The sequence below is a fragment of the Vidua macroura genome, chromosome 1, assembly GCF_024509145.1.
Source record: "Vidua macroura isolate BioBank_ID:100142 chromosome 1, ASM2450914v1, whole genome shotgun sequence".
Taxonomy (NCBI): Eukaryota; Metazoa; Chordata; class Aves; order Passeriformes; family Viduidae; genus Vidua; species Vidua macroura.
In genome coordinates this window covers 56,061,782-56,089,623 of record NC_071571.1, presented here as the reverse complement: position 1 = coordinate 56,089,623, position 27,842 = coordinate 56,061,782, and the positions used below count along the sequence as shown (strand labels likewise).

At 44.4% G+C, this 27,842-nt stretch overlaps 1 protein-coding gene and 1 long non-coding RNA gene across 2 annotated transcripts in view; one reads left to right on the top strand and one right to left on the bottom strand.

The window, feature by feature from the left end:
• Positions 1-347: 347 nt before the first annotated feature.
• On the top strand, positions 348-5,035 carry LOC128818486 (uncharacterized). Its single transcript, XR_008440496.1, has 2 exons — positions 348-2,719; positions 3,975-5,035. It is a non-coding gene; the product is annotated as an uncharacterized LOC128818486 (long non-coding RNA).
• Positions 5,036-8,516: 3,481 nt separating this feature from the next.
• Positions 8,517-27,842, bottom strand: part of LOC128805229 (dual specificity calcium/calmodulin-dependent 3',5'-cyclic nucleotide phosphodiesterase 1A-like) — a 360,529-nt gene continuing 341,203 nt past the window's right edge. The window contains 1 exon segment of the mRNA XM_053973819.1: positions 8,517-8,638. Within this exon segment, the coding sequence (XP_053829794.1) occupies positions 8,517-8,638 (122 nt within the window).

The window sequence follows — 27,842 nt, the reverse complement described above, 5'->3', positions numbered from 1 at the left end:
TTTGCCAGCTTTCCTTTCCTGGAATAGCACTGACCACAGTGAAAATTCCCATGTGCAGACCCGATGGGGTTGATGGAGAAGGTGAGAGGGCCAGGATTCAATTCCAGAGTCCCTGAAATGCATGATAAAAATTTCCTTTACCTGTATCTGCTCATGACTTTTGTCTGTAAGGAGGAAAATACAAACTTCCTGTAGAATTAAAATTACACCTAAGGGCTCTCAGTGTTGGCAGACACGTCAAATAGGATGGAGGGCAGAGATCTCAGAGAAGTGCAATGCCTGCCTGTTACACCAGTGTAAGCAATTGTCTCCACCGGCTTGGTGAAAGATAAAATTGTTGGATAGTTGATCCTTTTGCTCCAAATAATTTATTTTCACATCTGCTTTTTAAATTGAATCCTAGGTAATCAGTTAGGAGAGGTTGTAAAGATTCAAAATCACAGCAGGAAGGTAAAAATTGAGTAAAAGGGATAATGTTACTCAATGGCATATGCTTACTGCAAGATAGAAGAGTGTCATGTGACTTTTTAAATAGTTTACCTCAATTATTCAAACAAGAATTTTTTTCACAGCTAGCTACAGCCTTCAGCATTTGTAGAGAGATGGGTATTGGTAGAATATTTTACCCCCAAAACCACAAAACTGGACGCTGTGTGCTTGCCTTAATAACTCTGGGATAGATGGAGTAGCACTGCCAGCTGAACCCTTAGAGAACTAAGCAGAGAGGCTGAAGATTATCTAGCCTGGCAGACTGAATTTAGTTATCTTTTTAAGTCACTTATACAGACAACTGAGGACCATACTAGTTTGGACTCCATTTGCCACCGTGATTGACCCAACATCTTTCATGAGAATGCAGTCCATTCACAAATATATGTGAATGTATACTCTCAAGATGTAATCAATGAGCTTACAATAAATAATTGCATATTAAATTGCACAAGAGGTCCACTATATGATTAATGGGATACCTTTTACTTAGAAAGTGTACTTGTTTTTACCCTATTAATCTATCAGTGCGATAATACTTAAAATACAAATAGTCAACAGTTCAAGTAACAATATTAATATAAGATCCACAGTAAAGTATGTCACAACAAGTACATGACAAGAAATATGTATGACTCAGGTCTACCTATACCAATGAAGTTGGTGAATATTTTCAGTGCATGTGTAGTGAGTTGATCTTGGCTAGATGCCAGGTGCCCACCAGGCTGCTCTATCACTCCCCTCTACAGCAGGACAGTGGAGAGAAAATAAGATGCAAAACAACTAGTAGTTGAGATAAGGCAGTTTACAAAAGCAAAGAACAAAAAAAAAAAAGAAAAGCAAAAGTTTATGCATGCATAAGCGAAAGGGAAAACAATTAATATCTATTTCCCATCAGCAAGCAATATTCAGCCACTTCTCAGGAAGCAGGATTTCAGTACACATTTCTGGAATGGTTACTCCAGAGATCAAAAGTGGTAACATAACAAATGTTCCCCATTCCTTCTCTCTCCCATAGCTTTTGTATCGGAGCTGATGTCATATGGTATGGAATATCCCTTTGGTTTATTTGGGTCAGCTATTTTGGCCTAGTTGTGTCCCCTATCAGGATCTTGCCCACTCCCTGTCCCTTGATAGGAGCCATGGGAGAGAATGTTAGAGACAGTGCCGATGCTGTGCCAGTGCTGCTCAGCAGTAGCAAAACCACTGGTGTGTTATCAGTACCTTTCCAGCTACCAATGCAAAGCACAGCACTGTGACGGCAGCTAAGGGAAAATGAACTCTATCTGAGCCAGACCCAATACAGCAAGGGTGAAGTGTGGTGTCCTGAAAAGATTCAAATTAACATCAGCAATGGATTAGTCATGAAATCGACATGTTTAGACATGAAGGGGCTTAACAACACAAAGCAGGAGCACAGATAGAATGTGACTGACTTTACTGCTCTGAAAAGCAGATTTGTTTCCAAGCCCAGGGAATGCTGACACAGTTTAATGGGAAATTAAAAAAAAATAAATATTAAAAAAGAGCCTCCTTTAAGCCTAGCACTGTATATTGCTTGGCAAAGAGGAGTTACAGTCTGATTGACATCTCTAATGGCACAGCAGCCTAATTTACCATCCCTGTATTGATGAAATTGAAGCCCAGACAGAAGAATGCTGCTGCTTCCTTTAAAAATGGCATATTCACAGCCTGCCAATTCAGCATTTTCTTTTTTCTTTTCCACCCAGGACCAATATGAGCAATTAAAAGTAATTTTTCACTTGATCATTTAAGTAAATAGGAGGATTTTTTTAATGTTCGTAGCAAGGAGTTGTAAGGACCTGATAGTAAAAATAATGCCTCAAAAAGTGCTTCACCATTATCATTATCTCTTTGAACACCTGAATACTATGAGCAGCCCACCTTGAAATCCATAAAAAGGAAGGCAAAACCTGTGCAAAACTAGGGAGGAGGAAGAGAATGACAGAAACTCCGGTCTATGCCTTCCTGCCCCTCCCTCCACTGCTACTGTCCAAGGTTTTTCACAGCTGGAGAAAGAACCTAAAGCCTCCAAAAGCTGAGACTCCACGAAGCCTTGGATGCCTCCAGCCTGGGGAAAACAGTAACCTACTGTGACACACACATGACTCGTGGAAACCCTCCTCTGCTCCTGCATCCTCTGGTGTGAGCAACAAGAGTGGACCAAAGTCAGCTGCAGGGACCACATGCTGAATCTACTTTTCAGAAGGTAAGTGACTGCATTCCAGCTAAGTTGCTAACCCTCAAGAATAGAAAGGATGATAAGCTACTCCAAGTAGCATAGACAAAAAAAAGAAAAGGGCAAAACCTGCTTTGCCTTCCACCCTCCTCAGTGGAAAGGTAACAAGTGTAGTTGGTAAACTATCTTATGCTTGTAAAGTAATCTTAGCTTTTTTCCAACTTTTCTCTACTTTCCCCTTTCTCTCTCTTTGCCTCTTTTACAATTAATAAAGTGAAAATATCAATTTTTTTGATATCAACATTTAAATTCTTTTATGCTTTAATTATGTTTTGGGGAATATTCAAACCTGAAATTGTTTCCACAACTCACAGGGGTGAATGCTACTCCGTAATTAAGTGGATTGTAACATTTAATCACAGGGCACAAATCCCTTAAAACTCAAGTGCTGATTCCAAAAATTCAATAAATTGAAAATTTTTATGATTGATCATTTTGTGTTAGAGAAACAAAGCAAGATACTCTTATGACTTTTCTTTTCTTTTCTTTTCTTTTCTTTTCTTTTCTTTTCTTTTCTTTTCTTTTCTTTTCTTTTCTTTTCTTTTCTTTTCTTTTCTTTTCTTTTCTTTTCTTTTCTTTTCTTTTCTTTTCTTTTCTTTTCTTTTCTTTTCTTTTCTTTTCTTTTCTTTTCTTTTCTTCTCTTGTAAGTAAAGTGCTTTGTGAAACATTGTAGCTGTTTGCTTTTTGATTAAATTAATGCAAGGTGCCCCTCAAAAGTGAGGCGTATTACTATGGTTAAGTATTTAAAATAAGGTGCTCCTGTGTCATAAGGACTGGGACATTGGAAAATAATTTAAACAAGGTGCCCCTCAGGAATGATCACCCCTGTGTGTGTGTTTTTTATAAATGTATACAAGGTGTCTTTCTATGGTGAAAGATTGAAATTTGAAAATTAGCTGGAATTTATACAAGGTACCCTGTGGAAAGAATCCTTCACCTTCATGATGCAACTTTGTAAAATATTTTTCCAGAGATAAAGGGTTAATTTAGAAATTACATAAAGTACCCTCCAGAAAAATCTACCACATTTTTGTGGCAACATGAAACATAATACACAAGCTCTGGTCAATTTATTGCATGAATTTGGTCCCAAACTGTCTCCTCTAGGAATGGGCACAAAATTACTGGTGTAATATCCAAGAAATTGTTGATGTAATCTCTACCCTGCATGCAGGGGCAAAAGTAAAAAAAGATAAAGGAAAACCTATTGTTTGTTCTGACTTAGGTGCTGTTGCCTTAGCTGCAGTTGAACACAATGAGCACCAACAAAAAGCTGATATGGAAATTATTGCATCGTTACAAGATTTGGTTAAAGTGTCACAACTGCAACTAGAAGAAGTTGAGGCTAACACCTGTCTCCTCCACAAAGAGATAAGAAATCAGAAAGCTACGTGTTACCATGTGTACTCATGTACTTCAAGAGGAGCTGCATGTGAGATTAGCAAGTGGAACAAAAAAGGGAGATAGAGCTGGAGCTATCCAAATAAACATATCCCCTCTCTGACTTAGAATCTTTGCATAATCAGTCAGAGAAACTGCCAGTCTCACTTTGTCCCTTAAATAAAATATAACACATGGGTTCGGATGATGACACACTTTACATAACTGTGGAGGCCTGTGAGCCTATTGGGAAAAGGGCAGTGGCAATGCCCTGGAGGGATGCACCTTAGGCTCCGGACATCCCCCATATGTTAGGGTGAAACAGAAGGCTACCCCCATGGTGCACTGCAGCACTATGTTAATTTACCCCAGTTCTGTATTTCCCATTGGCCTGTTGGCTGTCCCTACTTCTTTTACCCCTATATAGTCTTGTTCTAGAATATTCCCCACTCCATGTTTCCCCATTGGTTAATGTAACCCTGCCTGTCTACCCTGGTACTCCCTATTGGCTCCTGCCCTTTGTACCTCACCTATTCCCTCAGCTGATTGGCCCTGATGCTTTGCTCCACCTCCTCTTTCACATATTTATACCCTGGACCCTCCACTGTCCGTTGTATTCTGTCCCTAGACCCCTTCTGTGCTGGATCTTAATAAACCTTCGCTGGAACCACATGTAGAAGATCCTCCTGTGTCTCACCAGCCTGCTTGCTGTGGTGTGCTTGACTGCTTGAGTGCGTTATTGTTGTGTGCCTGACCAAATGTTCTCCCTCCGAGGACGCTTGCGGGGAAGATAGCAGCGGTGACCACCTTGCCTTGCCACTACACATAATCATGATAGAAATCCCATATACGGCTACTGAATTGGTTAAATTAGAAAAGGAATAAAGAAACACCTAAAGGCCCTGAGACTGAGTGTTTGGAGAGTCTCTCTTTCTTGGGGCGACCAAATTCTGCTATCAGAAAAAGAGACAGAAGGGTTCTGGGGGGCACGGAATGACCCTGATCTCTTACCCAAAGAGCAGTTATTTGGGCTGGTGGATTCAAACCTCTGGAGAGAGGAGATCCCCTGGCTATAGTGGGAAACATTAACCAGATTGTAGAAAGCATGAAAGAGCTGCTTGTTTACAAATGATGCATGATAGAGAGTTAACAGCATTATATGAATCCCCTATGATGATGATTGTGGACCCTGAAATAATGATACCTCTTTTGAGAGGCTGCCCTGAGGCTATGAAAGCCATAGGCATCCAGCTAAAGGGACAAATAGAAAGCCTCATGAAAGGGGAAAGAGCTGTAGCCACCTTGGAGGCAGCTATTACCCCCAACCATAACTGAGAAAAAAGTAAAATTTGGATGTGGGGGTAGGTGGCACAAGAATAAATTAATTATGGAAGAAAATATGACCCAATACCTTCAAGTACAACTGATTTTAAATCAATTCAGCAGACAGAGTGCAAAACTGCTGTGCCTCCAGTAAGACTCCAAAAGGTAATGTCCTCCCCTGGGCAAGGAGGACAAGCTAACAGGGGAAGAACACAAGGAAAAAGAAATACCGTGTGGAATATGGGCTTACAAAAAGGGATCCCAAAAACCCTAATGGATGGCTAACCCACTAATAAATTAGAGGTATTTATTTGAGAATGGCCAGGAAAGGACAGATAACATTAAAAGCTATCCCTGCTACAACCCCTTCCCTCACAGGATCACAGAAAGGGGATGTGACAGGAAACTCCTATCTTCACGCCCAATAAGTAATCCAGGGGACAAAGAGCTTACTAAAAACTCCAGAGAGACTTATTAATCAATTGTCTTATTGGTCCCCACAAAATCCCTGTAACTTTTCTAGTAGATACTGGTGTTCAAATGTTCTCCCTTAAAATTGAAGTCACCTCGTCATGTGGAATCACTCCCTCACTAAAAGTATACTTGTGAATAATTTTGGCTACACACAACCCCAGACAACAGCAAAGGCAAGATGCTGGTTACCAAGAAAGGAGAAAGCAGTTGAAACCCTAATTGATTCTGAGTAAATTTCCTACAGATTTACTGGGGCTAAAGGGAAGGTCTTGGACTAATGAAGAAGGAAAAATATGGGCTTTTGAGATGGAAGCCCAACATCTCTATTTATTAAATAAAGTTCTACCCCTGCTCTTCCCCCTCCCTAGTAACCAACGTCAAACCTTACCCCTTACCCTTGGAAGACAGTGAAGGAAGCACCCTAATTACTGGAGATTTGAAAGAAAGAGGAATAGTGATTACAACACATTCTCCTTACAATCCTCCTGGTCTGACCAGGCCAGAAGACAAATAGCAATTGGAGACTGACAGTGAACTATTGATGCCTTCACCCAAATTTGGGGACTCTCACCACAGCAGTCCCAAATATTGCTGGGCTGATAGCTACTATATTAGAACAGGCTCATAAAATTATGGCCCCTATTGATTTCAAGGATATGTTTTTTATGGTTGCCTTGCAGGAAGAGGATCAGGAGCATTTTGCTTTCATGTGGGAAGGCCAGCAATAAACGTTCACCCACCTCCCACAATGATTTACACATTCACCTGTTGCATATAGGTAGATATTATAAAAGAAAGGCTTTATAAAATCAGGCCTTGCTCTGCTGAATTACCAGCTGGCCTGTAAGTTCCCATAAGGAAGAATTAGAGGAATGAGGAGCAGTTAGCATAACAAACTATTCTTGTAGAGAAAAACAGTTTGCACCTGCATAAACAATAAATCTATCCCATGAGAAGCAGTGAAGAAAATATGTAAACAATCCAAGAATCCAGAGCTTTGATAGACAGGTAAAATGCCATTTACTAACTAATGAACTGAGTGGCAAGAAAACTACTAGCCAGTTGGGAGTTGAACACAAGGTCTGTGAAAACTGTATAAAAATGAGTTATGTGAATAAAGAATTGGCTTTTCATGCATGAAGAAACTGAATCCTGAAAATTTTACTGCAACACTCACCCTCTCTAGCACATCATGTGCTGGCACAAGAATTGTCATTCCTTCCTCCTGCACTGGGAGTAAAAGTATACCAATACATTGATGACATTTAGGAAGCAGAAAATGAAATTTCACCTGTACAATCAACAAAACCAGACATTATTAAGCATCTAGAGTCCCTGGACTTATGTATTCCTCCTGAAAAAGTATAGCCCCCTGCTCAAGAAGTAAAATTCCTGGGAATCTGGTGGAAAGGAGGAATGGTCTGTATTCCCCCTGACAACCCTCACCCACTGTCACAATCCGCTAGGACAAGCAGAGGTCATGATGGTTCAATTTACTGATCCCAAAAGTACAAAAGGAGAATGGCAGGGGACTATCAGTTGAATCACAACAAATGCACCTTTTATTGAGTGCCCACAGCAAATGTGATAGAAGGATTTAGAAAGGAGATAAAGGACAGAGAGAGAAAGAGGGGAAGAGGGATATAGCTATCAGTGGAGAGACTAAATCCTCATGGGACCAGCCAGTAGATCTGTTGTCATCCATGGGGGTTCACCAAAGTCTTGGTTAACTTAGGGATCTTTTATAGTCCTCTGCCGAGTGGGGGGGACAGGTAATGGAGAAATAAGTCTATTGAAAAACGGGTACAGACAGTCAATGTTCCGAAGCAGGGCAAGTCAATTTCAGCAGTGAACGGGACCCATTGTTTTCTTGGTCCAGCAAACACACCTGCAGGCACCGCTTGACAAACACCCTACTTCAGTCAGGTCATCACCCCTGTGTTAGGATTATATGGGTCTCAGTCTCAGTGTTTGGGAGGGAGCTTCAATCTCCGTCCGTCACAGTGGTCTTGAGGCAGATGGGAGATCTTCCATAGGAGATCATCAAAGTTACCCCAGAAAGTTCATTTGGCCAAGAGGTGGGAAAATTCATGGGGTTGGGTATCGTGAAGCAGGTGTAAGCATATAGAGCAAGCCACTCCTTGCCAGGCCCTGCTCGAAGCAGTGTAGTGTGGCAATACAGCAAATACACCTGCAAACAATCACTTGGCGAGCATCCACCTCACCCAGGCCAGAACTCCAATCGGGATCTTCAGGATCTTAGTCTCTGCCATTGTGCCGATCGTCAGGCAAAAATGAGGGGAACTTCGGACAGTCTCTTACACCCACCTAGACCAAATTAAAATGCCAGAGACTAGAAAGACCTGCAGCATGCTTTAGGCCAGCTGATTTTTTGAAGTTCATAGGTTATGTGAAACAAATCCAAAGCTATATTCATGATGTTTGTAAACTCACACTATATTCACAGATAAAGCAGAATTTGCATGCATGGAGTTTAGCAAATCTTGAATTTTTGTCTGGTTGAAATTTTGTCTTACTGGTTAATAAATTGATAATTGTATAATGCTTTGACCAAAATTAATTTATACACTTAGATATTATAACAGATTATCTTCCTGTATTTTCTATGCAATTCCCACCTTTTGAGATTACACTTTTTACATATGGCCTTACAGTATTCTTGTATGCAGAGAGACTGCCCAGCAATAGCATCTACAAGCAAAAATCAAAAATGCATGTTAGTGAAGCACAATAAAAATTTTGGTTCTCACTTGTATTTAGGTAAGTTCCTAAACAGATATTCTGTTCCTTACATTCTCCCCCAAAAAAGTAAAGTGATGCAAACAGAAATACCAAAATTCTGGCAATGTAGATCTACAAATAGAAAGAATGAACATTGAAAGCCAGTTTCTACTCCATGATATTGGCTTTTGGTCCTATATGAGAGAGATTGTAGTGTCCATCTTTGGAGATTTTCACAAGCAACTGGACACAGCCCTTTATAAACTGCTTCAGTGGACTATATATGAACATGCAAACTCCAGAGCCATGATCCAGCCTTACTGATTCTGTGACTATAGCCCAGGATTCATACTAAGGGAGCTGCCCAGTGATGCTTAGCAGGTCTCTGAGAGATAAGGAAAAATGTTAGTAGTAATGAAGTGATGTCACATGAAGTTAAAAATTCACAAAAAATCACAGTAAATATAAGTTAGTTTTAAAACCATGACAATAGTTAGTTTTAAAACCATGACTCTGTGCCAGAGTAATGGAGCAATGAGGAGCTCCCAGAAAATACCCAAAACATAGAAATGAATACTCAAAAGACTCCTTCTATGCCTCATTCACTGTGGATTTAAAAAAAAAAAAAAAAAAAAAAAAAAAGAAACACTCTTCAAATAACAAAGCACCAAACTTTTTTTTTCCACAGCTAAGCAACCTAGTGATTACAGCTAAGACTCAGTTCAAGAATGGACTAAAGAGAAAAAAACATTACATTTTCAAGTGTTGACAGTTGCAATGACTTATTGATAACAAGTTTAAACATCACCATAAGCTTTTTATAGTAAAATTTGCTAAGAGGGATGGACTTTTTTCTATGCTGGAAGCAAGAAAATCTCAGAAATCACAACTACAGAAGATAGTTGAGTGCACTGCAAAGCTGGTCCTCCTCCAAATAATACACTTTGTGGAAAAAATCCCCTTTGTTGTACACTAGATGTCAGGGCTGGACTGAGAGGATGAGCCCATCCATTTCATCACACATTTCTATACATCAGGCTGGATGCCATCAACACAACTAAGCGCTAAGCTTAGGAAATACTTTTGTGAAGCATCCAGTATTCATTAGAAGCCATTTGCACAATCATCTCTCCTCCACTTGGCAGTATTTTATTTCAGCCAAAAGCTCCAGGCTTTGGAAGAGGAAAAAACCAGTCTGAGATATCTTTCCAATACCAGTGAGTATCTGGCAGCATTTTTCACCTTCTCCAGCTCCAGGAAAAAAAAAAAACAAAAAAAAAACAAAACAAATCAAACAATGCCTCTGTACTTCTTGGGTGAACAGCCACTTTCTAGAGGCAGGTCTATTAAACAGCAGTTCAGCACAGCTTGGACTTAGCTGGAGGAAAGTGAGAGCAAAGGAATCTGATCAGAACTCCATTAATTTTTAGAAGCCATAGGCACTCCCCATGACTCAACAAGCAGCATGGTGCAGCTGACACTCCTGGAGGACAGGATGCCACCCAGAGGGACTTGGAGAAGCTTGAGAAGTGGACTCATGTGAACCTTATGGCGTTCAACAAAACCAAATGCAAGGTGCCGCACCTGTGTCAAACAACCCATGGTATCAGTACAAGCTGGGCAATGAACAGATCACGTGCAGCCCTGCTGAGAAGAAATAGGGGGTGCTGGTGGATGAGAGGCTGGATATGCAGCCCAGAAAGCCAACCATGTCTGAGGGCTGCATCACAATCTGCATGGCCAGCAGGTTGACAAGAGATGATTCTACCCTTCTGTTCTGCTCTGGTAAGATTCCACCTTGCAGTGCTGAGTCCAGCTCTGGGGTCCCCAGCAGAGGAAGAATATGGACCCATTAAAGCAGGTCCAGAGGATGGCCAGGAAGATGTTCAGAGGGCTGGAGAACCTCTCCTATGAAGACAGGCTGAGAGAGCTGTGGTTGCTTGTCCTGGAGAAGAGAAAGCTCCAAGATGGCATTTTAGCACCCTCCAGTATCTAAAATAGACCTACAAGTAAGATGGAGAGGGACTTTCTACAAAGGCATGTAGTGATAGGACAAGCAGAGAGAGAGTAGGTTTCAGGTTGGATATTAGGAAGAAATTCTTTACTTTGAATAGTGAGGCACAGGAGCAGTTTGTCCAGAAGGGCTGCAGATGCTCCATCCCTGAAAGTGTTCAAGGCCAGCCTGGATGGGGCCTTGCCCACGTGGAAGACGTCCCTGGTCATGTAAGAGGGGTTGGAATAAGATAATATTTAAAGTCCGTTTAAACCCAAACCATTCTCAGAATTTGTGATAACACCTCACGTAGGTCAATTCATTACCATGTGCCTTGACTACCTACCACTACATTCAAGATGATAACTTATCTCTGCCTCATGGCAAAGAAGAGAGTATGGACCAGGAGAGCAAAGACAAAAATCTCCCCCTTTGTAAGATGCTAGTGATAGAAGAACAATAACACAAATAAATGATTGATAATAATGAAAGAAATAAAAAGAGGTTTCTCTTCCAACCTTTACGAGTGACCTAGTGCTGTCGACTTGCTGTCCACAGGCAGAACTCTGTTAGGTAAAGTGTCCTAAATTGTTGCAAACATGCCCCCGGCCAGATAATAATTAGCATAGACTCCATGTATTACAAGGTTGATCAATAATCTATATATTTATTAAGAAACCCATTGCTTTTATAGACAGTTACGATACATGAGTACTTGATTGGTCTTCCAATCCAAACACCGTCACCATTGGCTAATTAAAAAACCACCCTTTGGTAAACAAATCTCCGTAACATATACCACATGTTCACAATACCAGGTGCAGCAAGTTAATAATTGTTTCTCATTCTTTTCTCTGATCTTCTCACAGCCTTCCCCAGGACAATCTCTGGGAAAGTTGTGTTTCTCTCTGTGGCCAGAGAGCTGCTGCCGCAGTTCACCCTTTTTGTGTTTAAAAAGGAAGGCGGTGTTTGTAGTCCTCTGCAGGGTCCTTTGCAGGAAGGAGAACAAACACAACTCAAAGGTTCCCTTAGCAATTTACTGGTTGTCAATCAGAACCTCAATCAGATGCTGAGTTAGAATGGTCAGGGAGATTCTCTACCTGTAGAATATCTCTCTCTATCATATCATTGAGACAGGGTTTGCAAATAACAATATCTCTTTGGAGAATGCAATGAATGATCATTGTTTTAAAGTCCAAACAGCTGAATCTCAGGAGAAGGTCCATTAGCTGGAGATGTTGATCTTTGACATCACTGAATGTCCTTCTTGGTCCTGAAACAGAGAACAGCTGAAGAAGGTTAATAGGGACATCATAGTATGATGATGACAAAGCTTCGATGATGGATTGCTTCTATATGTTTCTAGACACAGATGTGTATTGGTTATGAGCATGAGGAAACCTCAAAGCAAAACCAATGCGTGCAATGAAGAAGAAACTAAAACCAATTAGGAATTAATCAGATAATGCACATAATCAATAACACATGTGACATTACATAATTATCAGGCACTATAGCACTGACTGTCATCCCAGCTGCAATAGCTGCAACAGCTGTGGCAGCAGCTCTCTGGCTACAGACAGCAGGCACAGACTTCTCCAGGCATTTTCCTGGGGAAGGTTGTGAGAAGATGAGAAAAGAATAAGAAACAATTCTTATTGTCACTTGTTGCACCTGCTGTTGTGCACATGCAGAATGTGTTATGGAGATTTGTTTACCAAAGGGTGATTTCTTAATTGGACACTGGCTGGTGTTTGGATGGATTGACCAATTAGGTCAAAGCTGTATTGAACTGGCTGTAAGGGTTACTGAGTTTCTTAATAAGTATAGTATAATATAGTATAAGATGATATAATAAAGCAATTGATCAGCCTTCTGCAATCATGGAGTCAATGCTAATTATTACCCAGCTGGGGGCTTGCAGCAACAAACAGCTAATAAACCTCAAGTCAGCAGAGAATTGGAAATCATGTCCAGATTAATGTTTTCCAAACTCCATTTGAAAGTAGGCTCAGCTGTCACATATATATGGTCAATTTGCCTAGCCAAAATTACTTGAATCGTTTGGATGCAGAAACATCTGGGTCAATCATCCCATCCAGATAGAGTCAGGGCCTGGCCACAGCCCAAGCTCTAATTGGAGGGTTTCACTTAACACATTCTAAAACAAGGCTCTTCAGAAAAACCATTATGAGTGAATGAATGGTTCAGATATCCTTTATCTTATTTTTGTATATGTGCCCTCTGGGCTTCCTGCTGGTTGGATTTGCAGGAATACCTTTTCTGCCTATGTTTCTGTGTAAAACTTACCAAATGTAGAGGTATTTGAGAAAATCTCTGGAATGCCATGGCCACAGCCTTTAATTCAACCAACTGGGCCGAGTCTGACTCGTGGCCTTCTGTGGGATGTGCCCATGGGGAGGACAGTGTGGGAATCCCATGAGAAACTACAGTCATTTAGCATAAGGCATTTCCCCAGAGTCCTCTGCCCCCCAATGCAAATGAGCACATTCCCATCACCTGTCAGTTTATGGTTGTCATCTCCCCAAGTTCTGGAAAGTTCCCCATTCTCCTTGTTTCTAATGGTTCCTTCTGTAAACCACTCCTTCCCTTTTCCCTCATTGGCCCAGTTTATGTTACTCCATCCCTTACACCCTCTTCCCACTGGATCATTTGTTCCCTAGTTACTCCTTCCCTCCCCAGTTATATACTCTGGCCCCTCCTTCCCCGGGGCTCTCCGAGTCTGCCTCCCCTGAGTGTGGTTGTCTCCCTGGTCCTATTTCTGCATCCCTACTCCTTAGATCAATCCTGAATAAACCCGCTCGGATTCCAGCAGCTCAAGAGTCCTTCCATCTTCCTGGTGGGGATTTTAATTACGCTATCCAGTCACCCGTTGACCAGCTAACTGAGGGTTACCCTGCAGGACTCGGTCTGGGATACCCTATAGCCTTCCAGTACTTTGAGCTGTCAGTGATGACAGTCAGTCTCTATACCTCTTTTCATCCCTTTTTCTCTTTTTTCTTTTTCTTTTTCTTTTTTCTTTTTCAGAAAGTGGCAGTGGGCTGAGGGACCCAGCCCCGGTGGGCGCGGCGGGGAAACTGGCCCTGGTGGACGGGGCAACCACTCCGCCACTACCGAGCCCAGATTCATTTGGCTTGTTCCCTTCCCCCAGCTTGGCATTTGTGTCACTTGGGGCCCCTGGATCTGAGGTCCCTGGGACAGCCTGTGCTCGTCCCAGGACAAGTGAGTCACTCCCGTCTTCTCCTTCACTGCTCAGCCCCACCTTGCAGCCCATGTCTCGGCAATTCCCCTGGTGTTCCGCCCATCCCCTGCCCATCCTGGGCATGGACCAAGCCACAGCCATTCAGGACCCCGCTCCTTCCACCTCGCAAATGGGAGTGGGACACACGCGGCATTCTGAGGCGCGGCAGGGACCCCACAGAGCAAGGGAAGGTGCTGGTCCCAGAAAAGTCCTGATCTTCAGACTTTGCAGCACAGTCGGGCCAGCCTACAGCTGCAAGGGCACGCCCCCACAGAGGGACAGGCTGTTGGTGCTTGCTGCTGTCACTGTCTGTGTCCCCTGACAACCTGAGGGAAGCAGCGGGGGTGGGCTAGCTGAGAGCAGTGAGGCGGGCACCACAGCTCGCATCCTGGATGCGGAGGCGGTGGAGGCGGTGGAGCCGGCGGGGGTGGGGCATCCCTGGCTGGCACCGCGGGCGCCGCTGCCAATAAACCAGCTGCAGGCTGCGGGGCAGAGGAGCTGGTTTCGAGCTCCTGCGCTGGCCGCTGGCACGGCAGCTGTCAGCGCAGCCCTGCCCATGATGAGCAGTGCAGCTTGTGGCAGTGGGACTGTAAAAGACATCGGATCAGCCGATCCACACACTGCACAGAGGGGGGAAGAGGAGAAGGCGATTGTCCCATTTGTGCTGGTGAAAACGATGGGACAGGAACGACCGTGGCTCCAACCACAGCATTTGCCAACAGTGGAAGTGGAACCGCTGAAGGTGTTGGTGCTTTCTGCGCATGTGCTGGTAATCTGGGAGAGAGCTGCTCTGGGGGCAATGCCTCCCCGCCCCCGCGGTGCGGGGGAGAGGGGGGAAGGAACCAGCTGTGGCTGTCCATAAACGGATTGTTCCCTGGCTGGCTGCGGCGGGGAGGGGAGTCGGCATGCAAGGCCGGCTTGTGGATAGGGAACACCAACCCTGTTATGAACAGTTTCCACATGTTCCCCAGAGACGCGGGCAGGGCCTTCCTAGTTCCCATGGCAACACTAAAAAACTATTAACTCTAGCTAAGTACTGATATTGAAATGCTAATTAGCTAATTGCTCTCTTTGTTTTCTCTAAACTACCTGGAGATAACTGGCCTCCCACCCCTCCACGCTGCCATTCTGGGACTAACATGCAAATAAAAACCCCTTAGGATCATGGGAGTATTTTTAGGAGATAAAAAGGAATATAAATCAAAAACTGAACACAATAGACGAGTCTAGACAAATGCCCTAGATGAGGAAGAGGGAATCACATCCCCTGATTGACTTTTAACCGTCACCATCACCTAAGAAAGAACAGACTATATTAGGCTCTGAGAAGCAGGGAGATAGAGACAGAGAGCCCTGGTGCTGCCACCACGGAAGAAGCGGGGACAGCTGTTGTTCTGGACTTCAGCAACAGACTCTGCACACCACGCCTCCTTGGCCACCGGTGTGCCACAAGGAAAGAAGAAAGGACAGCTGCTGCTCGGGATTTCAGTGCCAGACTCAGCACACCTCCTTCCTTTCGGCTGCCTGGGAAAGCTACGACTGCGGGGGCGAGCTCTGCGTCGAGCCCCCTGCCCAGTTGATCTTTTGAATAAAGAGGTGAAAATTAATAAAGGCATTAGCCCTGTTCATTTCAGTTGGGGGCTCGTCCGGGATAGCCACGCCCGAAGAGGACCCCCGCACAGCTGGACAGCTCGACCACCTGCTTCGAGGGACCCTCGGGAGTCGTTGGCTACCTTCGGACCCTAGGATCAATGTGAGACGAGCAACGCAGAGGAGCATCGAGTTGGTAAGAAAAACCGGGAGACGAGCGAATGAGTGAGTGAGTGAGACAGGGGCCGGCAGCTCGGACCCCCAAAGTGAGAGGGACCTGCTAGTACCGCGTTTCTGGACTCCTGCGAAGGGGCTGGCCGGGAACGGGGGGAAGCAAGTGGAATAGAAGAGCGACTGAGGCGTCTTCTTAGAAGTAAAGCAGGCCCTCCTCTGAGCATGTGGAGGTCCCCTAGGGGCAAAGTAAGTCCCTGGCAGTCAGAGCAAGGGGAATATACCCAGCAGGGCAGGTGGGATGTGGATGTCCTAGAGCACATGTCCCCGGCAGGCAGGATGGGATAGGACGGCAGATGGGATGTCCCTGGCAGGTAGGGTGGGGTGTCCTAGCAGGCAGGAGTGGTATGTCCCCGCCAGGCAGGACAGGATAACAGGGCAGGTAGGATGTCCATGGCAGGCATGGATGGAGGTCCCCGGCAGAGCAGATAGGGGAATGTCCCTGGAAGGCAGGGCAGGATGTCCCCGGCAGAGCAGGCATTAACCCAAGTAAGCAGAAAGGCAGGAAGGCAAGCAAGCTAAGCCTAGTAGGGTCAGGCAAGGGGGCTTGGCTGGAGTTTGAGTGTAAGGCTAGGCAGGACGTTCGACCTTACCTCGGCAGGGAGACCAAGCTTCCCAAACCTAGTAGGAGAGTCATGCAAGGGGGCTTGGCCAGAGTTTGAGTGTAAGGCTCGGCAGGACGTTCGACCTTACCTTGGCAGGGAGACCAAGCTTCCCAAGCCTAGTAAGAAGGTTAGGCAAAAGGCCAAGTAAGAGTTTGGGCAGGACTTAGCAGGGGTACAAGCCTAGAAAGTCCATCAAGAAGTTCAAAACTTAGGCCAAATAGAAAAAGAACAGAAGACAATAGATGAGAGTGTGACTAGTGATTGTCCTGGCCAAGAGACAATGTAAAGTGCCAAGAGGGTAGGACCAAGAGTGGGAATTAGTTAAAAGAAATTAAGCTTAGTCAAGTGATTCAAAATATGAAGTTGGGAGGGGCCAGATGAGCTTTAGCTGCCTGTCAGTATATTCCATTTTAGATAGAAGCACCATTTAAGGTATATATATATATTTTTTTTTTTGAGGCCTGAAAATGGGAAGAGGTTATAGTAAAGGAGCAAATCCTTCCAAAGCAAAGAGAATTCCCCCTAACAGCCTCTTGGGGCAACTGTTAGACTAATGGGATTCTCAGGAGACCATGAAGGGTCTAGACAAGAGTAAGATGATACATTACAGTATAGAAGTATGGCTGAAGTTAGAATTACAGGGAGAATGGCCGTGGTATGGAAGCCAAGATCAGTGGATGTGTAATCAGTTAAACCAACACCTAAAAAAACCTGAGAGGACCTTGATATAGAACAACTATCTTATGCAGCTTGCTGGCTGGAGAATTCTATAAATAATGAGACTGAGAATATGCAAGTTACAAAGAAATAGAGAGGATGACAAAGGGAATAGAGAGGGGGAGACTAGAAAAATAAAGGAATGGGACCCCCTCGATTGCCTGTCCCCTTCTGCTCCTGTTACTTCCCCAACAGTTTCCCCAGTTGGTCCTTCAGCCCCTCCTATTGAGGCCCTGATTCCTTTCCCCCGTTTTCCCACCTCTGTTTCATCGTTCCTTCCCTTAGTTTCCTCAACCATCTCCCCAAATCCCTCTTCCCCTTCTCCAGCTGGAGTTTCCTTGCCTCCTCCCACCTGGGAGCTGAGGCCACCCTTGCCCAGGGTTGGTTCACCACCTGGCATGCCCCCTGGCCTCCAGGGTCTGTCTCCACTAATATTTCCCTGCCTGGTGTCTTAGAAAAAGAGCCGTATTGTAGCACCCAGTCCAAAGCACCAAGGGTGGAGGGGCTCTTTCCCCTTAGAGGGGTTCCTATGGGTAGAGCAGCTGGGGGAGTTAGGTTTGTGGATGCACCTTTGGCAGCTTCCGAAGTCCGGGGATTTGGGAAAGAGCTAAGAAATTTAGTGGAAGACCCCGTTGGAATATCTAGCCACTTGGACCAATTTCTAGGGCTGAGTATTTGTACCTGGGGAGACCTGAGCTATTCTAAGCATTCTGTTCTTTCTGAGAAAGGTCCAGATGATCTGAGCGGGGGTGAAGATATGGGAAAGAGAGGGTGGATTGGGGCCCCCAGGGAACCAGGGGATGCCCTTGGTGGACCCCAACTGGAGTCCTAGCCAACAAGAAGGTAGGCAAAACATGAGAGACTATAGGTCCCTTATGATAAGAGGGATCAAAGAGTATCCCTAGGGGAAGCAACACGAAATTGGCCTTTGATGGTACTCAGGAGAAGGATGAGACCCCGGCAATTTGGCTTAACCAACTAAAACGAAATTTCCAGTTATATTCAAATATATACCCAGATAGCCCAGAGGGTCAAGTCCTCTTAAAGGTCTAGTTTGTCACCAAATCCTGACCCAATATTAGACAAAAACCAGAAAAGATAGAGGACTGGCAAGAAAAGAACATCAATGAGTTGCTCAAAGAAGCCCTAAGAATGTATTTAAGTGGGAAAGATAAAAAAAAAAGCCAATAGCCTACCTCTCAAAACTACTAGACCCAGTAGCCAGAGGATGGCCAACTTGCCTGCATGTAATCGCAGCAGCAGCAGCTATCCTGATAAAAGAAGTCCAAAAGTTGATCCTGCAAGGGAAAATTAAAGTACAAACATTTACTAGTGATCGTGGATCACCTCACTCAGTGGGTGGAGGCTTTCCCAACCAAAAAGGAAACTGCGCAGGAAGTTGCATGAATAATCTTAGAAAACATCATACCACGATATGGGCTAGTCAATAACATTGACTTGGACCAAAGTCCACATTTTGTCGCTCAAACTTTACATCAAGTAACAAAAGCCCTGGGGATAAGGTGGAGATTGCACACCCCATGGCATCTTCAAAGCTCTAGAAGAGTGGAAAGGATGAATAGAACTCTTAAAAATGTGTTAACTAAATTAATTGAAGAAACAAAGATGAATTGGCTCAGGTGTTTACCTCTCACTCTCTTGCGCATCAGAACCAGACCTCAGTCCGACATAGGGGTCTCTTCCTAGTTCCCATGGCAACACTAAAAAAACTACTAACTCTAGCTAAGTACCGATATTAAAATGCTAATTAGCTAATTGCTCTCTTTGTTTTCTCTAAACTACCTGGAGATAACTGGCCTCCCACCCCTCCACGCTGCCATTCTGGGACTAACATGCAAATAAAAACCCCTTAGGATCATGGGAGTATTTTTAGGAGATAAAAAGGAATATAAATCAAAAACTGAACACAATAGACGAGTCTAGACAAATGCCCTAGATGAGGAAGAGGGAATCACATCCCCTGATTGACTTTTAACCGTCACCATCACCTAAGAAAGAACAGACTATATTAGGCTCTGAGAAGCAGGGAGATAGAGACAGAGAGCCCTGGTGCTGCCACCACGGAAGGAGCGGGGACAGCTGTTGTTCTGGACTTCAGCAACAGACTCTGTACACCACGCCTCCTCATCCTCGGGCCACCAGTGTGCCACAAGGAAAGAAGAAAGGACAGCTGCTGCTCGGGATTTCAGTGCCAGACTCAGCACGCCTCCTTCCTTTTGGCTGCCTGGGAAAGCTACGACTGCGGGGGCGAGCTCTGCGTCGAGCCCCCTGCCCAGTTGATCTTTTTAATAAAGAGCTGAACATTAATAAAGGCAGACCCCAGCATTCGGAGTGGGGCCGGCTGTGGAAAAGGCTTGCCGGCTGCTACGTACGGAACAGGGAAAACCTGATTTGCTAGTTGTGGCAGGGGCATCCCCGCTGCTGTCTGTAGTGCAGGAGAGGTTGGGGTCCGAGCTCGGCACTGTCCTTTTCTTTGTGGCTGGCGCAGATAGAATTTGATCTTTATAATAAAAATTATTATTTTTTTTAATTTCGGCTGGGTCAATTTTTACCTATAACACACATGTACTTGATTGGTCCTCCAATCCAAACACCATCACCACTGGCTAATTAAGAAACCACCCTTTGGTAAAAAAATCTCCATAACACATTCCACATGTTCACAATACCAGGTGCAGCAAGTTAAGAATTGTTTCTTATTCTTTTCTCTGATCTTCTCACAGCCTTCCCCAGGATGATGTCTGGGAAAGTTGTGTTTCTCTCTGTGGCCAGAGGGCTACTGCCACAGTCCTATGGGGAAGAAGTGACATGGACAGAAAATGTGTTTGGAAAGACAATCTAATTTTGCACATATACATATATATATACAATATATACAGTATACAGCCTATTTGAGTAAAACACTTTAGGGTATTCTACAAGCAATTCTTAGAAAATTCCTAGAGAAAAATCACATTTCATAAGCAGGAGGCTTTAAAGTGCATTCCTTTTAGCCTTTAGTGTTTAGGGAAGTGACCCAAACACTAGAGGACCTGCTGAAGTGACAAGTTCTGGTTGAAATGAATAGGGCTAATGCCTTTATTAATGTTCAGCTCTTTATTAAAAAGATCAGCTGGGCAGGGGGCTCGACACGGAGCTCGCCCCCGTGGTTGTAGCTTTCCCAGGTGGCCGAAAGGAAGGAGGCGTGCAGAGTCTGTCACTGAAGTCCAGAGCAGCAGCTGTCCCTTCTTCTTTCCTTGTGGCACACCAGTGGCCCGAAGATGAGGAGGCATGGCGTGCAGAGTCTGTTGTTGAAGTCCAGAACAACAGCTGTCCCCGCTTGTCCTAGGGTGATGGTATGGTGCTTGTATCCCAAATCGTGTGTTCTGTTCATGCCTGATATTATATTCTGTGCCTTCAGGACTGACTCTGAAAGTGAAGGATTGTTTTGTCTTGTTATCAGCCGGCTCACCTCCCCCCATGCTCTGTGTCTAGGAGAGGCTTGGCTGGCTTGGCTTGCTTTGGCTTGCTGGCTTGGCTTGCTTGCTTGCTTTTGCTTTTGCTTATTAGTTAGTTTAGCTAGGCAGTCCAATTTTTACCCTGGACTGTTTCTTTTTCCCCTCCCTTTCCCTTTCCTGAATATCATCTGAACCTGCTCTGGACCCGGACCTGGGAAACATCAAGAAACACCGAGAGTCTGCATTTTGTGACCTGCAGCAGCCATCCCCAGCGCCGGAGACTGATAGCTGGGCGACCACTCCCAGGAGAGACTTTCTGAATTTGTCATCTCTTCAGAACGGTGAAAGAGTTTTGTCATCTGGTGTTGTTTTTGTATTGGGGAGTGTTTTTGCTTGTTAAATAAACAGGTTTTTTTCCACTTTTCTCTGAGGAAATCCTTCCCGTACCAGGTGGGGGAGGGGGCCATGGGGGGGTTGGCTTTCTGGGGGCTCCTTCCGGAGGCCTTCTTCCAAATTTTGCCCTAAACTAGGACACCGCTCCTTCCGTGGTGGCAGCACCAGGGCTCTCTCTGCCTTTCTGTCTCCCTGCTTCTCACAGCCTAACCTAGTCTATTCTTTTTTAGGTGATGGTGACGGCTAAAAGTCAATCAGGAGATGTGTTTCTCTCTTCCTCAGCTAGGGCATTTGTCTAGACCCCTCTACTGTGTTCAGTTTTTGATTTAGGGTTGTCTTTATCTCCTAAAAATACTCCCATGATCCTAAGGGTTTTTTATTTGCATGTTAGTCCCGGAATGGCAGCGTGGGGGATGGGAGGCCAGTTATCTCCAGGTAGTTTAGAGAAAACAAAGAGAGCAATTAGCTAATTAACATTTCAATATCGGTACTTAGCTAGAGTTAGTAGGTTGGTTTTTTTGTTTTTTTAATGTTGACTTTTTTTGTGGTTTTTTTTTTTTTTTTTTTTTTTTGTGTTGCCATGGGGACTAAGAAGGCCCTGCCCATGTCTCTGGGGAACATGAGGAAACTGTTCATTACAAATCCGTCCTCTATTTCTTTTGATCAGGCTTAAGCCCGCATCAACTTACCGTCTTTGGCTTTTGAGGGCTAACTTCTTTTGGCATTTGTATGCTTTTACTTATGTCTGATGGTAATTCTCATGTCCTTTAGAAACCAAGTAAGACTTAATAATATTCTAATTAAAAAATTTACAGTTAACTCCTTTGGCTAAAGGACATTTATTCTTATTAAACAATTACATAGTATTAACACCTTACTGTATATCAGTCTCTAGCAAGTTTTCTTTAAAGTTAATTTTAAGTCCTCTGGTTTCTTAATTACTGTCCATGCATAAGAGGAGGTGGGTGACACTGTTGGGTGTGGTCTGGTGTCTGGGGGTGGCACTGGTCCTTTGATTCTGGTGACGTGGTTCCAGCCTTTTTCTTGGGTCCGTACCGCAGTGTGTGTGGTGAGTAGCACCTGGAAAGGTCCTTCGAATTTGGGGGTTAAGGGAGTGGTAGTGTTCCAGGACTTTATCAACACCCAATCCCCAGGACTGCTATTGTGGGCATTGGTGTCCAGAGGGGAAGTTTGGGGGAGATACTCCTTCTTTCTGAGGCCTTCTAGGGATTTTCCTATGACCTCTAAATATTTCTGAGTTGCTGCCTCCCCTTCCAGGTAATCTGCTGTACTGAAAGGGGTGATTAAAAAAGGGAGTCCAAACATCATTTCATAGGGAGAGACCCCTATGTCAGACCGAGGTCTGGTTCTGATGCGCAAGAGAGTGAGAGGTAAACACCTGAGCCAATTCATCTTTGTTTCTTCAATTAATTTAGTTAACACATTTTTAAGAGTTCTATTCATCCTTTCCACTCTTCTAGAGCTTTGAGGATGCCATGGGGTGTGCAATCTCCACCTTATCCCCAGGGCTTTTGTTACTTAAAGTTTGAGCGACAAAATGTGGACCTCGGTCTGAGTCAATGTTATTGACTAGCCCGTATCATGGTATGATGTTTTCTAAGATTATTCATGCAACTTCCTGTGCGGTTTCTTTTCTGGTTGGGAAAGCCTCCACCCAGTGAGTGAGATGATCTATGATCACTAGTAAATGTTTGTACCTCTTCACAGAGGGCATTTCAGTGAAATCTACTTGTATGTTTTGAAAAGGTCTCAAAGCAAGTTTTCCTCCCCCAGGTGCTGTTTTTCTCATTACCTTTTGTTTAGTTTTCAGCCAAATCGCACACCCTCTTGTGACTGGCTTCGCCAGATCATATACTCCAAGATATAAATTTTCCTGTAAAAAGGGGTTGCACAAACCTTGGATTCCCCAGTGGGTCAATTCATGTAACTCTACTAGCACTCTTCGAGCTAGGCCTTTATTTAGGAACTTACGCCTATCGGGAGTTAACCATTCTCCTTGTTCCCCTTGATGTAATTCTAGTTCTTTTATTGTTTTTAATTCTTTTTCACTGAACCTTGGCTCTTCTTCTTTTCTTTCTCTACTTGGTCCTACTTCTATTTTAAAAGCTTTTACTGGATTTCTTGAGTCTAAGGCTGCTTCTTCAGCTATCTGATCTGCTAATCGGTTTCCCTTTATCTTCACGGGTGTGTCCTTTCTGATGTCCCTTTATATGCACCACAGCTATCTCTGCGGGCTTTTGTAAGGATTCTAATACTAGTTTTATCAGTTTCTCATGTACCAGGTTCTTCCCTTTGGAGTTTAAATAGCCACGCTCCTCCCAAATTTTTCCGAAGGTATGGATGATCCCAAACGCATATTGCGAGTCTGTGTAAATAGTTCCTTGGTCTCACTCTAACAGGTCTAATCCTCTTTTCAAAGCATAGACTTCATAACACTGGGCTGACCTGTTCGAGGGCAGTTTCCCTTTTTCCATAACTTTCATGTCTTCCCCGTCTATGACAGCACATCCTGAGGCTCTTTTCCCTCCTACTACTCTTGAGGACCCATCTATAAAAAGGGATCTCCCGTATGGCAAGGGTACATCTTCTAAATCATCTCTCACTTTGGTCTGTAGATTTATGAGTTCAACACAATCATGTTCTAGATCCACCAGGGGTTCTCTGGTAAGAAATTGTGCAGGGTTTAGACATTAGGAGGTGACTAACTCTAAGTCACCTGTGTTCATTAAGATAATCTCATACCTCAGTATTCTAGAGTAAGTCAACCACTGCTGAGCTTTTTGGCTTAGCACTGTTTTGAGATCGTGGGGGATGTGGACTTTAATTTTCCCTTGCAGGGTGAATTTTTGGGCTTCTTCTATCAGGATAGCTGCAGCTGAGATTACTTGCAGGCAAGTTGTCCATCCTCTGGCTACTGGGTCTAGTAGTTTTGAGAGGTAGGCTATTGGCTTTTTTTGTCTTCCCCATTCCTGGGTTAATACCCCATATGCAATTCCCCCTTCTGTGCTCACAAACAGGTTAAACTCTTTCTTAAGGTCAGGCAGGCTTAGAACAGGTGCCGAGGATAGTTTATCTTTCAAACCTCGTAGCTGTTCCTCATCCTCTTCTGTCCACTTTACAGGCTCAGAGTCTACTAATTTATCATAAAGGACCTTCATGCTTTTGGTGTATTGATCTAACCACAGTTTACAATAACCAAACAGGCCTACTAGCTTCCTTATGTCTCTCTTGGTCTTGGGAGCTGGGACAGACAGGATACCTGAGATTCTCTCAGGACTTAGTTTCTTAACTCTTAAAAGGGTATAGGAGTTGGATACCACAGGGTGTCTGGTAATAGTCTTCTTGTTTACTTCCCTTAAGTCTTGAACTAGCCTGTATTTCCCTTCTGCTTTTCTTACGGCTAGTATAGGAGTGTTTTGGGGGGACATGCATGATTCTAGAATATCTTGCTTTAATAGTTGTTCGATCACTGGGGCTAATCCTCTCCTGCCTTCAGGGGATATTAGGTATTGCTTGACTTGGATAGGGGGTGTATCTTTTTGCATTTCTATTTTTATTGGCGTGATGTTCAAGTATCCACACTTACTTTCTTCTGCCCATACTCTGGGGTCTATTTCCTCTATGTCTCTCTGGGTCAGCCTTATGACCTGGACTACCATCCTCCCATCTCTTGGGATGATCCCTACCCCCAGTTGAACTTGCAAGTCTCTTCCCAAGAGGTTGCTTCCTAAATTTGGCAGATAGATAAAGTCTGCCAAACAATGTCTTGAATTCCCCTTGATTTCTATATTCTCAACTATAGATGCTTTAAATGGTCTTCCCTCTGCCCCTAAAACCTCACAGACCTTCTTCCCAATGGTGATTCCTACTGGTAACTTGTTTATACTAGACTTATCTGCCCCTGTGTCAAATAAGAACTCAAATTCTTCATAGTGGGGACCTACCTCAAAGTTTACCAAGGGCTCATCTTGATGGTTCATTGGGTCCCCTAACTTATAGAGCCCCTGACACCCCTAGTCATCTCCCCTTGAAATCTCTTCTAAGACTTTCTGTTCTTTATGCATTGCCTCATCAAACTGAAACTTCTTACAATTCCTTTTAAGGTGTCCTATCTCGCCACAGTAATAGCACTTCCTGTTACTTTGTGAGGCCTCAGGTTTCCTGAACTCATTAAAGTTTTTATTTGCTCCATATGATGGTGTTTGTTGGTCTCTATTTTTTGGTAATGGCCCTGGTCTATTCTCACTTGACTTAGACAGCAGTGCTGGTGATCTGTCTGCTCTTATACTTTCTCGAGCAACCGCAACCATAATTATAGCCTTAGTTTTGGCTTTTTCTTCTTCCCTCCTTAAATAAACTCTTAAGGCTTCTTTGAGCAGCTCATTCATATTCTTTTCTTGCCAGTCCTCCATCTTTTCTAGCTTCCGTCTAATATTGGTCCCAAACTGGACCTTCAAGAGGACTTGGCCCTCTGGGCTATCTGGGTCTATATTTGAATATAACTGGAAATTTCGTTTTAGTCATTTAAGCCAAATTGCTGGTGTCTCATCCTTCTCCTGTGTACTATCAAAGGCCAATTTCATGTTGCTTCCCCTAGGGATAGAATCTTTGATCCCTCTTATCATGAGGGACCTATAATCTCTCATGTTTTGCCTTCCTTCTTCCTGGTTGGGATTCCAGTTGGGGTCTACTAAGGGTATCTTTTGGTCCCCTGGGGGCCCCAATCTATTTTCTCTTTCCCATATCTTCACCCCTGCTGTTTGGATCATCCAGACCTCTTCTGGAGAGAACAGAATGCTTAGAATAGAGTTAAGCTCTTCCCAGGTATAAATATTCGGCCCTAGAAATTGGTCTAACTGGTCAGATATTCCAAAGGGGTCTTCTACTAAATTTCCTAGCTCTTTCTTAAATCCCCGGACTTCGGAAGCTGTCAAAGGTGCATCTACAAACCCAACTCCTCCAGCTGCTCCACCCATAGGAACTTCCCTAAGGGGAAAGAGCCTTTCTACCCTTGGTGCTTTGGATCGGGTGTTACAATATGGCCCTCCTTCTAAGGCCCCAGATAGGGAGATAGTAGTTGAGACAGGTGCTTGTTGGAGGCTAGAGGGCATATTAGGTGGTGAACTAACACTAGGCAAGGGAGCTCCCATAAGGGAAGGGGCAGAGGGATTTGGGGAGGTGGTTGGACTAGAGGTGGGAAAACTGGGGAAAGGAATAATAGGAGGGGCCGAAGGATTAACTGGGGAAACTGTTGGAGAGGTAACAGGAGTAGAAGGGGGTAGGTAATCAAAGGGGTCCCATCTTTTTCTTTTTCTAGTCTCTTCTTCTCTATTTCTTTGTAACTTGCATATTCTCACAGTCTCATTATTTATAGAATTCTCCAGCCAGCAAGCTGCATAAGATAGTTGTTCTACATCAAGGTTCCCTCGGGTTTGTAGGTGTTGGTTTAACTGATTACACATCCACTGATCTCGGGTTCCATACCATGGCCACTCTCCCTGTAATTCTAACTTCAGCCATACTTCTATACTGTAATGTATCATCTTACTCTTGTTTAGATCCTTTGTGGTTTCCCGAGAATCCCATTGGTCTAACAGTTGCCCTAAGGGGCTGTTAGGGGGAATTCTCTTTGCTTTCTCTTTGGAAGGATCTGCTCCTTTACTATAACCTCTTCCCATTTTCAGGCCTCAAAAAGAAAAGAAATAATATACTTTAAATGGTGTCTCTATCTAAAATGGAATATACTGACAGGTAACTAAAGCTCCCTTCCCACAACTTAGTATTTTGAATCCCTTGACTGAACTTAGTCTCTTTTAACTAAAACCCCACTCTTGGGACTACCCTCTTGACACTTTACATTGTTTCTTGGCTAGGACAATCACTAGTCACATTCACATCTATCGTCTTCTGTTCTCTTGCTCTTCAGCCTAAGTTTTGGACTTCTTGCTGGACTTTCTAGGCTTGTACCCCTGCTAAGTCTTGTCCAACTCTTACTTGGCCTTTTGCCTAACCTTCTTACTAGGCTTGGGAAGCTTGGTCTCCCTGCCAAGGTAAGGTCGAACGTCCTGCCGAGCCTTACACTCGAACTCCGGCCAAGCCCCCTTGCCTGACCTTACTAGGCTTGGGAAACTTGGTCTCCCTGCCAAGGTAAGGTCGAACGTCCTGCCGAGCCTTACACTCGAACTCCGGCCAAGCCCCCTTGCCTGACCCCACTAGGCTTGGGAAACTTGGTCTCCCTGCTGAGGTAAGGTCGAACGTCCTGCCTAGCCTTACACTCAAACTCCGGCCAAGCCCCCTTGCCTGACCCTACTAGGTTTGGGAAGCTTGTTCTCCCTGCCAAGGTAAGGTCGAATGTTCTGCCAAGACTTACACTTGAACTCCGGCCAAGTTTCCCTTGCCTGACTCTCCTACTAGGGTTAGCTTGTTTGCCTTCCTGCCTTTCTGCTTACTCGAGTTCCTGCCTGCTCTGCTGGGGACATCCTGCCCTGCCTTCCAGGGACATTCCCCTACCTGCTCTGCTGGGGACCTCCGGCCCTGCCTGCCAGGAACATCCCACCTGCCCTATTATCCTGTCCTGCCTGCTGGAAACATGCCCTCTGCCTGGTGGGACTTGCTGTTCCTGCCTACTAGGACATCCCACCCTACCTGCCCTGTTATCCTGTCCTGCCCGGCGCGGACATGCCCTCTGCCCGGCAGGGACATGCCTTCCGCCTGGTGGGGACATGCCTTCTGCCTGCCGAGACATGCCCTCTGTCTGCCGGGGACATACCACTCCTGCCTGCTAGGACATCCTGCCCTACCTGCCAGGGACATCCCACCTGCCCTGTTATCCTGTCCTTCCTGGCGGGGACATGCCCTCTAGGACATCCACATCCCACCTGCCCTGCTGGGTATATTCCCCTTG